The sequence below is a fragment of the Morone saxatilis genome, unplaced genomic scaffold (assembly GCF_004916995.1).
Source record: "Morone saxatilis isolate NCDOM2014 unplaced genomic scaffold, NCSU_SB_2.0 Contig1, whole genome shotgun sequence".
Lineage (NCBI taxonomy): Eukaryota > Metazoa > Chordata > Actinopteri > Moronidae > Morone > Morone saxatilis.
This window is the reverse complement of record NW_023339651.1, coordinates 13325113-13337498: the sequence shown is the minus strand read 5'-3', so window position 1 is coordinate 13337498 and position 12386 is coordinate 13325113. Positions and strand designations below refer to the sequence as shown.

Genomic DNA, 12386 nt, shown 5'->3' with positions numbered 1-12386 from the left:
GAAATATTCATGTGGTGGCAGAAATATATGCTGATTCAATCACAAACAATCACATATATTAAAATAAAGTTTTTTAATACATTATTTTTTTAATTAATTTCAGTTAATCTGTTAAATTTGACAACAGTTGACACCAAACTGGTACGGCCAGGTATTTTTTAGGGGTAGCAGCTGCCAACCCTTTAGATCCGACCCTGCAGGTGCTTTTTTTTTTAAGGTTTAATTAATAGGACAGCTCATAAAAGATAGGAAATGGGGAGAGAGAGAGTGGATGACATGCAAAAAAGGGCCACAGGTTAGTTAAACCCACGACTGCTGTAGCAGGACTCAGCCATTGGTACATAGGGCACCAGGTCTACCAGGTGAGCTACCAGGGTCTGCCAAAAACGTAGGCCTTTCTAATTCCTGCAATACAGAAGTGTGTATACTTCAGTTATTTGCACTCTTATCTCATCATCATTTACCACAAATATTTCTTTCTTACACATGTGTGCGTGTGTGTAGGATGAACACAGACGTCATTAGAGAATAAAACAATATTTCTCAAAAGAAAATCCGACATTTCAGAAAACATTGTGATTGCAGTTAACCACTTTCAATTTCCATCTAAATGCTGTCAGAGGAAATGCCTGTTTCCTCCCTGTCTCTATTTATGACTTTTTGGGCAAATGGCTGGACTACCACTTAAAGCTGACGAAATCCCAGTTCTCAAAATAAAACTTTGTGTTACTTTGAAGCCTTATACTGAAAATTGAATTGCATAATACTTCCATCCTTTTAGTTTAAATTTTTTTGTCATTTTTATTCTTCCGGTATATCTTTCTTTTAAACTGTTTCACTTTTATTTTTCATTAATATTAAATCCTTTACAAGTAATTGTCTTTGTGTTCATTTTCCCGCCAAGTCACATTCCTCGTAGGTGTAAAAACATACTTGGCAATAAACAATTCTGATTCTGATTTTATTTTATATTCTGTTTAGTAATTTGTGGTGGATTTTATTTGAAAAATTGTATTAAAATACAATATAATATAGTATTAAAGTTGACTATTATTTTTACTATTATTTTATGACCCACATTGTTAAATGAATTAACAACATTGTGCTGAGGTTAAATTAAATTATGATCATGAATAAAATCAATATTAATTGACACAATTACTTGGATGCAAGTAGGTCTAAGTAAAAAGAAAAAAATATGCCAATATGGGCACTTTTTTTTTCAATACTGAGAATGTTCAGATGATGAATGATGGGGAAATTCCTCTCCATGATGACCTATATATATATGAACATGTCTACTATAAATCATGGATAGTGATCACTTGAGGTCAATACTTTAAGACATTTCTCAACAGAGGCCATGAATTTCCTGATTGGTGAGTAGTAGTGAGGCAGTGCTTGTGTAATACTGCTTTCTCTTCTCTGCCCATGAGACTCAGCAGAGACTCTGAGGGAGAGCTATCCAGGATCAACCTCTGGACTATCTTTTATCTCAGCTAACTGGTATTATTGCAAAGTTAATATTTAAAACATCTGGACCCCTTTTTTAAGGACTATGCTTATTTTTAAATTTACATCTGATCAGACTGGCATATTGGCTATGTTTCACTGCTGTAGTTACTTTTGGGTTATGGTTTCACATTACAGTGACTATTCTCAACTCATGCGGTTATTTAGCCAGCGGGGGAGACATGCCCAGTGCTGCAGCACAGAGGAGCTGCTGAGGAGAGAAAGCCGGGCTTTGTTCTCTTGTTGTCCTCCTCTGCCACACACACACACACACACACACACTTGGTGCTAGATTTTATAAAGGGGATTGTTTTGATGCCTCGACAGTGACATTTGGATTTTCTTCTCCTCTTGCAGTTTTCACCATTCACTGCTACATGGCCACCGTCGCCCGCAGCGCACCTCTGCCGGAGAGAAACACACTTGTTGAGGATCCGCGGGCTCAGGAGATCGTGCAGAGGAGCCGCAGCTTGATAGAAAAGATCCTGCTCTCTATTCCCGACACGCACAAATCCTGCATTCACTCAGAGGTGAGAGACAGTACATGCGTCCATTGTTTCGCTGTGATTTAATATGTTTTAGGCAGCAGAGCTGGTGATTCCTCTTCGTAGGTCTGTCTATGAGCCCATAAAAGGGCTCCTGCATGACTGAGCCTGACAGTCAGATGCCTCTGTGCCTCTTTTATTGGCCTGAAAGACTGATCTGAAAGACTGTAGTGAAATGTCTATTGTCTGAAATGTGTTCAGTGATCACTAAATTGCCAGCTGTGCAGCAGTCACTGCATTATATTTGAATTATATATCATTATATAGAAGTTGTAAATCAAATAAATACATGTGATGAGTTATTATTAGGCCTAGTTATTATTAGTATTAACTATCTGAGTAAAAGCAGGAATGAAACTGCTAGTAGGAACCATCATCAGTCTATTCTGCTAAAATCTCACATCCTTGTACGTCTTTCTCACAATGCCTACATTTATTTTTTATTCATTTGCACTTGGTACTGCACTGAAGTACAATTTATACTTGAATATTTCCATTTTTGATACTTTAGGCTTGCACCACATGTACTGCATTACATGTATTTAAGATAACAGGTTACTTTACAGGTCAGAAGGGACATAATAAACCTATAATGAGCTTATAGAATGTGAGGCAGCATCCAGATTAAAAGTAGATAAAATAGTTCAACCTCAGCAACCACTGCTTTGTTTCTCATAAATTAAAGCTGCAGTAGGTAAACGTTTACTTTAACCTGACAGCAGTATAGACAGATAATCTGTGAAAATATGTGCTCCTAATGACATTTGCAAGAATCCACCGGGCCTGAACGAAGATAACCAATCAGAGCCAAGAAAGATAGTTGATTGTTGAGTCTGATTCCCAAGATGTCAAATACCAACGCTTTGGGACCTGGGAATGAGACATAACAACCAGCTATCTTTCTCAGCAATTTTTTATTAAAGTTAGCTTTTATACACCAGTAATAATAATCAAATATTATTTAAAGAAAAACTGACATGCTACATAATGAGTACTTTTGATACTTAAAGTATATTTGTCTGATAATATTATTTAATTCACTTTTACTTGTAATGGAGTATCTTGTGTACATTGTGCTAATGATCTTTATTTTTTTTTTTTTTTTTTAAACCTTCTGAGTATTTCTGCCACCACTGTTTGGAGCATTTAAAGGAAATGTTTGGTTTGTGCTGCATGCCAAGATGCAATCTATCCATAACATGATCTCTTCACTGTCTCTCTACCCCAGGCCCTACGACTCAATTCCTCAGAAAATGCAAATCTTCAGACAATGGCAGTAAACATTGGCATTCCCTCCGCTCCTGTACTCAAAGTTGTGTCAGAACACTTCACTTTGGTAAGCATCTTTCAGGGAATAATTCTGCAAATGATCTGGTTTTAAAAAAAAAAACAGACAACATGACCAGTTTGCTGCTATTCTGTCCCATTAGGAGACCAGCTTGAAACGTATGTCTGAGGGTCTTCAGCTGTACCGGGCCTCACTGAGTGCCGTCTCTCCTCGCTTGGAAAACAAAGACAAAGTGACTGAGCTACTGGCTGACATCAGAGACCTCGTCATTCAGATCAATAAGGTAGGAGAATACTTCCAAATCACCTTTCTTGACATGCTTGCTTTTAGGCATCTGCGTGACGTTGTTTTGTGTCCCTTGCAGTTGCTGAAAATGGTCCAATCCGAGGCTGTGGTGCAACCCACACCAGCTCCTGTGGCCTTGCGTCTACCAGGGGACTATGAGGTTCAGGTGGCAGCACACCTGACTTTGGATCGGCTTCAGTCTTTTGGGCAGGACGTGGTCCGCTCCCTCAGGAGTCTGGACCAGAGCAATGAGGAGGAGACAGAGAGTGAGACCAATACATAGTCCAACAGTGCCATAGCACATCAGCTTTTGGCTCATGTCAAAAACATACCTTATCCTGCCATTTTTTATTATGGCATTAATTTATTTGTTTAACAATTATTTATTATTTGTGATAAATTTCTATTTTTATTTATATATTTATTTATTAAATTGGAATGTGGAATATTTATTTAGGAAATGTATTTTTGATAACAAAGCTTTGTATCCGTTAGTCCTTCTGTTTTAACATAGGTCTGCTGGCCTCTTCGGAAAGTACTTCATTAGGCCTACAACACATAGCAATAACTAAAAAATAAAATCATCCTGAAGTCTCAAGACTAAAATAAACAATATACACATCAAGAAATACTCATAACTTTCTCCATAGCTGAGTTTAATTTTTTTTAAAAACACTTAGAAACAGCTTAAAGCCTGATCCTTCCTGTGTAAGACAGCAGACATTTATTTATTAACTCTTATTTTAGGTGCTTGGGGGCACATTAAGGACTTATTACACATTCTGTAAAATGTTAAAATGAGACTAAGTATTTTTGTATCTTATTTAAAAAAAAGTATTATATATACACAATATTGTACGTTTGTATTTTCTGATCTTCCAATAAAAAAAAAAACAACACTTAAAAAGGAACTTGTTGCTTTTTGTCAATGACTGTGCATAGTGACACAGTCATGCTGATGCATGCTGTCTCATTAAGGAAATTATAGGTAAAAAATTCCAGCTAACACTGGAATAGAGAAGTGCAACTAAAAGTGAAATAGAGGCTTCTGTGAGCCCAGACAGATTTCCTTGAGGATGTGTTGCAAGTGATGGGTGGCAGCCTGATGACCACGAGCTTTCGTTACTCAGAATGATCCAGTCCCTTGCGTAGTGTCATGTGGAAGCAACGTGACCCATTCAACTGACTCAAAATTTGCGGTCGAATCTCATGTTTTACAAATGTGACCAAATATTACCATAATAAGACCTCAACCACAAAATAAAGGAAACACACTTAAAGTAAATACTGGCAAGCGGAAAATGGATCACCATTGTGGGTTTTTGTTTATTTTAAAACTTATTTACACATTTCTTTAAGCATGAAAAAGAACATAAAAAACAATAGCAAAACAGTACAGAGACATTGTAATAAACATGATTTCCAACAAAGATAATCTGTTTAAATGGACGATCCAGCCATGTTAAGAGCTACCCTCACTCCCTCTGGGGGTTGTTTTTAAACCGCTGGCTGTACTTCTGAGAGAGTGGGCCAACAGGGGTCAATTATGTACTGGGGTAAATTTAAAACCACAGTTTACAGGGCAGAGATGGCTTTGGCAGCTACTCTTCTCCCCAGCGGCAAAGTCAGGTCAGTGATCGCCAGGACCACTCTAGGTTTGGACAAAGCAGGCAGCTTCACCAGCTCAGAAACCTGAATGCCAAAAAAAAAAGAGAAAGAAAATGAGTTAGTGCATCTGAAGAAACAGAAGGAATGCACAATATGGTTTTTTTCCCCAGCTGATACAATAACTGATAATTACCTGCTTCTCGTGGCCAATACCGGTTTGAAAAAGTTAATCACCTGTAGTTTTTTATGATTATGATTATGATTATGATTATTATTATTATTATGGACTGATAATTTATTGCCTGTAATCCTGCATCCCTACGAAACAGTTCTATGGGCGTTGTGTTGCTCAAGGTGGAAATAAATGTAAATAAGTCTGGTTATTTAGAGGGCAAGATTTGACCCTTCACCTGGTTTTCTAGGCATGTTGGTCTTCTGCATGTACACTATATTTAACTACTAAAAAACAGAACTGGATTTTTCACTACTGGAAACAAAAGTAGGTGATGGAATGATAAATAAATAGTAAAACTCAACAGTTAACAGTGCCGTGGTTACAGGCAGGGCACAAAATGACTCACCTTTCCTCTACTTTCAATATAATGAGTATAGTTTAATAACACTTTTTAAGCAACTTGCATCACTTCATTGACTCACTCTGGTCCACCATGGAAGTTCTGCTCGTACTTAGTTTTTTATTATTCTTTAAGTTATTGCTTGAGTTACTGTTTCCTGTTTATTAACTGTTTGAACAATAAATGCATCACTGCAAACTACAGGGCAATGAAAACTTGCTTCCGACTGGTATACAGACATTTTCACACACACACATACACATACACAAACCTAAAGCTCTTGCTCACTTGACCACTGGGTCACAAAATAGGCCCCTGCCTGGATGGCACTAATGGAAAGTAAGTGACAAGCGGAAGAGTTTACAGCGGAAATGACCTAATGCTCCCTGCATTCCAGGATGTGGCCTGGAAGTTCTCAGCACACAGTTTCTTTGTGTGTCTTTGTCTTTCTTTGTTCCTAAGTTCACACTGCTGTCTTTGCACCGCCAAAGTTAAATCCACATTAATTGATATGTTGTGTTTAATTAACAATAAAGGAAGTTTTATGCTGCAGTGCTGATGGTGATAAAAATCAAGTCAAGTTTCCCACCTGGACTAATAAAGAATTGAACTAAACTGAACTTTGTGTCCCATTTTTCCACTTTATCTGGTATACACTGGTCTTCATATTCATTGTACTATATTCATAGTTCATTCATTACATTTATTCATGGTTGCATCAATTACTTAGTAGCAACCTCCAGAATTGAGACTGAATTAATTAATTGGCTATTGCTTTCCCTTCTTTAAAGGGAAGAAGAAATAGAAGTTACATTCTAACTATTAAAAGGTAGTCATACGGCAGATTTTAAAGGTATTTATGGTACTGTAAGGTACTGGCCCGTACATTTTCTTATCATTTTTAACCAAGGGACTTAATCCTTAAAAAATGTACTTTTTTTTTTTTTACAACACTACATTTAAGAAAAATGACGAACTCTTCCCAAAAATCTCTGATGCAACAGAAACTCATCTCCCTCCTTATCTCCACCTGTCTGGCCTCCCCTTCCCAGTTGCTTCTCCTCCCAGCTCATAACTCACCATTGTGAAGGGCATAAACTGCAAGATACTTCCACGACTACCCTGCTCCAGGCAATCAACGCACTCTTCCATAAAACTTTGCACAAACAGGGTGTGAGGTCCGGCCATCTTGGAGCCCACGATGGAGGAAATGAGGAGGAAAAGGTTGGCTACGGAGCAGAAAACAGGTGGTATTAATCGTCACAGTTGAAGTAATCACACGTTTATGTGTTCATTTTCCTGTAACTAGAATGAAATACTCATCCAAATAAATGTTCTTTATATAATTAAATGTTATGTAATACTCATTTGTCAGAGTTGAACTGGAAAAGAAAAATAAGCACATTAAAAAAGGGATTCAAAATGTGAAGCTTTTCTTGATAAATTAATTTCCATATTTGATGGTCATGGAGGTGCTTGTTCCGATGTAGGACATTCATTTTAGTTTAACATGGATAAAACACATTTTGTTGATAACAATTCTATAAAGTTAATTCAAACCTTAGTTGGGTGACAAATTGAGGGGAAGACCATCATAAATTGTCTTAGTAATGTGCCCTCTAAGAACAGGCAACTGTGCAACATGCTGAAAGGTCTGTGTGTGGAGTCTGGGGACATGTAGGACAAAGTTCTCACCCAGGACTCGGTTTAGAGGATCCCTCATGTTGACAGTGTGGAGCTGGGAGGCCGAGAGGGAACTGCTCATAGATCGGTCTCCTATGAGATGACATGTTCAAAAAAGTTATCCGTCAAGTATTGCGTTAGTGGTTGAGTAAAGGTTGTAAAAGTCTAAAGACCGTTACGCAATCTTCTTTTGTTCCTAAAATAACCACTTCAGTTTTTTTAAAGATCAAAGGCTGATTTTAAACAACTCACGCCAACGCCTATTTTTTGTCCAGCAAAATTTCTTAATATAGGACGGTTTCCAAATGACTTGTCTTTTCAATGAAATAGGTGGAACTTATTTGAAAACTTTTTTAGTTTCAGTATAACACCAAGCAGCGTAGATTTTTTTTTTCCTAAGTCATGCAACACACTTATCTTTGAGGCTTGTCTGGGGATTTCTTGACGTAGTTGTAGCTAAAACAGAGTCAAAATTTCCAGAGTTGATCATCTGAAGTCTTTATGTCAATCAGGTTGAAAGCAGGATTAGAAGAATTGTTTGGTACCACAATACAAAACCTCCACTGCCCTCAAAGTGCGGAACAGTTCGAAACAAAAACCTCAAATTAGACTGCCGTGCTCAAGTCAGAACCTGCTTATGTGTAAGACGCTAGACACGCGATTAATATCGAGACAGATCGGTTTAGAGTGGCAAGCTTATTTATGCTTCTGATTTAGCGCAAAAGTGCTCACAAGAAGCAACTTGCTGGTAACGTGGTCTTTTGCTACAAGTTCATTTGCTTTTGAAAACCATCTGGTATTTGCATAATCCCTAGCTCAGACTGTAAAACGACTCAAAAGGCCACAGGGTTTATTATTCATCCATGCATCAAAACAAAGACATTAATAGACTGACCTGGACTGGAAAGGGCTACAGGCTCATCCTCATTGGAGCTGAGCAGACGCATGAGTTTAGAGGGTTGAGTGTCATCCAAAGGAAACAGGCTGTTGTAGTCCTGCGCCCAATAATACATACGTTAGATTCCATTTTATTAGATATCATGTAAATAATAGTTACTACATTATTCACACACATCAATATGTCAGTTTTCTCACGCTAAAAATAGTGTTTTCATGAGTTACATATACGCAGCCCTTATGACTCACACACAGTCTTGTGTGATTGTTTTACCTCAATATCTTCTCTCTGCCTTTTACGCTGACGAGCTGAGAACGAGCCTTTGTGGTGAGAGGAGTAAGAGCTGAGTGCACACCACACACACAACCTGAGAGGAGAAAAGAGTCCAAGTTAACGCTCCATCCCAAAATACCAAAACCGCTCAATGTCAAAGTGTTAAGCTGCTCTTACTTGGCCAGCGCCTTTCCAGGGGGGTCTGCCAGACTGTGCCAGTGGGCGGAGTCCGTGAGCAGGTTGGGCAGTATGGTGCCCAGCAGGGTGAGGGTGATCTGCTGGGTGTCCAGGCAGAAGATGCTATAGAGCAACTCCACCACCCGATTAGCCCACTCCTGTCGAGTCTCCTTCAGCAGCTCCTGAAATGAGACGCAGTGCTCCAGTTACACACATTGAGCAATCTGTTTTCATTATCTTAATTGGTTAATAATTAAGGTCATTTTCAAAGCAAATATTGCAAACATTCAATGGTTCCAGCTTCTAAAAATGTGAGAATTTGCAGTTTTCCTTGTTACTGTAATAAATTGAATATCTATGGGTTTCTGAATTCTTGGTTAAACAAAGCAAAAGACATTTGAAGACATCACCTGAGGTTGTATTAAATTGAGAGGGGCACATTTGTTTTTTGTGATTAATAAAGAAAATAATGAAGAAAATGGTTTGTTGCAGCCTTTAAATACAGCCATTGTTTATCCATAAGATATTAGCACCTTTTTTTTCCTCCATCCTCCTACCTTGACCAAATTGTTAGTGAACCAGAAGACCCCTCCCATGTTGAGAAGACTCTCAAACAGATGCAGGGCCCGGCTGTCCACCCAGCCTTTGCGCAGCACCGTCTGGAACTGTTTGCTGAGGGCCACGTGGATGGGGTCTTTGGCTGGCAGCAGGTTGCGGTAGGGGATTGGCTCCTGGCCCTCCATTGGGGGGCGCAGGGTCGCAGCCGTTTGCTGGAAGACGTCGGCACACATGTGCTCCATGATGGAACTCATAATGATCACACTGTGGGGGGAGAGAGGACATAATTGTAAATCCATGTAATGATGGAGTGTGATGAGGCTGGTTGAAACATACTGAAGAGTAATCCGTTCGGATCATGTGCTAAGGTTGTAAGTTAGGTTTGTTTTAGGGAAGTACAAGTGTGTGTTTTAGTCGTTTGTACCGTTCATTGTAAAACTGCAGAGTGTTCTCCCCATACAACGGGGTAACGAGCTGTCGGATCATAGTCTGCGGCTTCTCCCTCTCGTCCCTGCCCAGCATCCTGACATGGGCCACCAGCCAGGCCACCGCACAGATTGCCATACTGCACACCTTGCCCTTGATGTTGTCAGTGATCTTCTACACTCAAGGACCCATGACAGCAGCAAGAAAAGGGGAAGGAAGGATGTGGTTTGAAGGATGCAGCGTATATGGTCAAGATTCTGAATTCTTGCCCATTCGATACAAACACTTGAATGAAAAAGGAAATAATGAGAAGTCATCTGCGTCTATAGACTTTTGGTTCGTCACTGCTGTTGCAAGTTCTTAACACATTTGTCATTTTCCACAGAATACATCATTGACACTTGGGTGATGAGTCAAAACACAAAAGTAGGAAAAATGATTTTCATGACATGCAATTGTTAGGGAGGTTACTGGTACCGCCTAAACATCAGATGAGCAAGTGATACTCAGGAAATATCATACACTCCTCCAGTCACAGGAAGAAAAAGGGAAAAAAACTGTAAGAACATTTTAGTTGGACAAACCTGTACTGCTTCCACAGAAAGAACGCCATTCTCCCAAGCATTCAGAACTTCCAAGATGGCTGCTGGAGTGCTGAGGCAGATTTCGTGCCATTTCACCTGACTGTCACAACAGATGAACGTCAGAGGAAGTTCCATATTTAGAGCATTGCTGGGCATGTTTAAGAAATTCTCATAACATAAAAATTGATACGAAAATAAAAATGAAACACTAAAGCAATATACACACACTACAGTAGTAGATGATCACATGTTCAATATTCAAACTTTTGAAAAATATCAAAGCACTGAGTTCTAAACAAAGTCAAATAAAAACGGACCACTAAGAATGTCAGGTGCTCTTTAATTGCTTTTGTTTTAAGCGTTATGTGTTAGTGATTTAAAATATGGTGCATTCATGTACTGTTGGAAAGCTGTGGCATGCATGACAAAAGCCAGTGCTACAATTACAAGGTTAAGGGAAACACTTTACTTCAGGTCCCCACTATTTCCTTATCATGAGCAGTATATAAACATTTGATAAATTGCTTCAAAAATGTAAAATTTAATAAACACATTATTATGTAGTTGTACGGTCTTAAAAAAACAAAACCTATAAAATCAGGTCAATCAAATTATCGTTCTTTAATGTCAGCTCAGTCTGCAACTTACACTAGTTTCATCTCTGAAGAGTTATTCAGTAGGGTGACCAGGCTCTCCACTTTGCCAGGCTCTGGTCTAAAGCAGGGGTGATCTGGGTTCAGAGTCTTGCCCTCTTCGGGCATACATGTCTGCAGCCATGTTTCAAAGAAGGGCGTCTCCCCTGAAGGGCTGGGGTCTGACAGGATCACCTGGAAAGGAGAGCCGAGGAGGCAGCCATGTATTGAATTAATCAATGTAAGCTTTATCAACCAAGATGATGACATTTGACACAGATCTGATCTACAAAATTCAAGCAGAGATGCTGCAGAAAATGTTAGGTCACTACTGCACAGGCCTCTCTGGACATCTTGTGGCATCACACTGAAACAGCAGGCTGATTTACTGTAATATCCACATAGAAGCCTCTACCCGTGAACACCATTGTACTTTTGCTGACAAGCTTGGACTGCCATGAACTAACCTCCGAACCGTACGTCTGCACCACGTGGCAGAGCATGAGGAAGGAGATGTCAAAGAGCAGGGCCCGTACTGATGCAGACTTGGCTGAGGGAGAGGAGGGGAAAATCCTCAATGTTAGTATCTCATTCAGTAAATATATGTCAATGGGGAAAGACATTCCCATATTTTGGACATGTCAGTCTTGTGTTTAAACTCACATCCTTCACCGCTGATGTGCTTAGGAAACTCATTTAGCCTACAACAAAAAGGAAAAAAAAAAAAAGGCCATTACAAGATATGAAACATCTGCTTAAAAACCCACTTCCTATGCTGACTGGAGTTTCCAACGGGGTAAACACAGCAAAATATGTCATTAGATGAGTCATGATTCCGGTGACTGAGGGGGCCATTGACACCTCTATTTTGCATTTACTCACTTGATGAACTTCCGAGCAAAGGATTTGAGTTTTCCAGTGGCGGCGGCTGCTGCTAAGAGCAGATCTAGGCTCTTTCCAGATAACATGTGTCCCAGGACCCCCAAAAGGCCCTCGGGGGACTTGGAGTGGTCTGCATCTACTGTCTAATGAACGAGAAAAGAGGAGTGTTTTTGTCACACTCACTTAATGTCACATATATGTAATAACATTTCTGTTCCTATATTCTGATCTGCATCAACACTGTAATACACTGAGGATGCCTTGTACAGTTAAGATAAGGTTACGATGTTCTACCTTGAGAATATTGGTGACAGTGGGCTCTGCTCTCAGGATGAGACCCGGGTTAGGCTGGATGTTTGCATTTTCTGCTGTCTTTAGCCTTGGGGTGAACTCCCTGTCCTCGGTCCTGAATCAAATTTGCAAGGAGAGAGGGACAGGAAAGGAGGGGCAGAAGAGAGAC

The 12386-nt window shown here is 39.4% G+C and overlaps 2 protein-coding genes across 5 annotated transcripts in view; one reads left to right on the top strand and one right to left on the bottom strand.

Moving 5' to 3' along the window:
* Positions 1 to 1665: 1665 nt before the first annotated feature.
* On the top strand, positions 1666 to 4529 carry LOC118325522. Its single transcript, XM_035658234.1, has 4 exons — positions 1666 to 2042; positions 3286 to 3393; positions 3488 to 3628; positions 3710 to 4529. The coding sequence occupies exons 1-4, from the start codon at positions 1890 to 1892 to the stop codon at positions 3911 to 3913; spliced, it is 606 nt and encodes a 201-aa protein (XP_035514127.1). The 5' UTR covers positions 1666 to 1889; the 3' UTR covers positions 3914 to 4529.
* A 407-nt stretch (positions 4530 to 4936) lies between these two features.
* The window catches only part of med24 (mediator complex subunit 24), an 11934-nt gene continuing 4484 nt past the window's right edge, over positions 4937 to 12386 (bottom strand). For 3 of the 4 annotated variants that reach the window (XM_035668112.1, XM_035668136.1, XM_035668120.1), the window contains exons 13-26: positions 12221 to 12332; positions 11927 to 12069; positions 11708 to 11745; positions 11512 to 11594; positions 11061 to 11239; positions 10413 to 10512; positions 9827 to 10002; positions 9402 to 9666; positions 8845 to 9026; positions 8668 to 8761; positions 8392 to 8491; positions 7509 to 7589; positions 6894 to 7042; positions 4937 to 5322 (exon numbers count right to left, since the gene is read on the bottom strand). In XM_035668112.1, coding sequence (XP_035524005.1) covers positions 5206 to 5322; positions 6894 to 7042; positions 7509 to 7589; positions 8392 to 8491; positions 8668 to 8761; positions 8845 to 9026; positions 9402 to 9666; positions 9827 to 10002; positions 10413 to 10512; positions 11061 to 11239; positions 11512 to 11594; positions 11708 to 11745; positions 11927 to 12069; positions 12221 to 12332 — 1819 coding nt within the window. In that variant the 3' untranslated portion in view covers positions 4937 to 5205. The remainder of the gene's footprint in view (positions 5323 to 6893; positions 7043 to 7508; positions 7590 to 8391; positions 8492 to 8667; positions 8762 to 8844; positions 9027 to 9401; positions 9667 to 9826; positions 10003 to 10412; positions 10513 to 11060; positions 11240 to 11511; positions 11595 to 11707; positions 11746 to 11926; positions 12070 to 12220; positions 12333 to 12386) is intronic. The other variant, XM_035668128.1, reaches the window with a different exon arrangement.

Excerpts from the sequence above, each read along its gene's own strand:
- LOC118325522 (XM_035658234.1), top strand. The coding sequence starts at position 1,890 with ATGGCCACCGTCGCCCGCAGCGCACCTCTGCCGGAGAGAAACACACTT. Across the intron at positions 2,043-3,285 it reads AATCCTGCATTCACTCAGAG|GCCCTACGACTCAATTCCTC; the intron begins GTGAGAGACAGT and ends TCTCTACCCCAG. Across the intron at positions 3,629-3,709 it reads TCGTCATTCAGATCAATAAG|TTGCTGAAAATGGTCCAATC; the intron begins GTAGGAGAATAC and ends TGTCCCTTGCAG.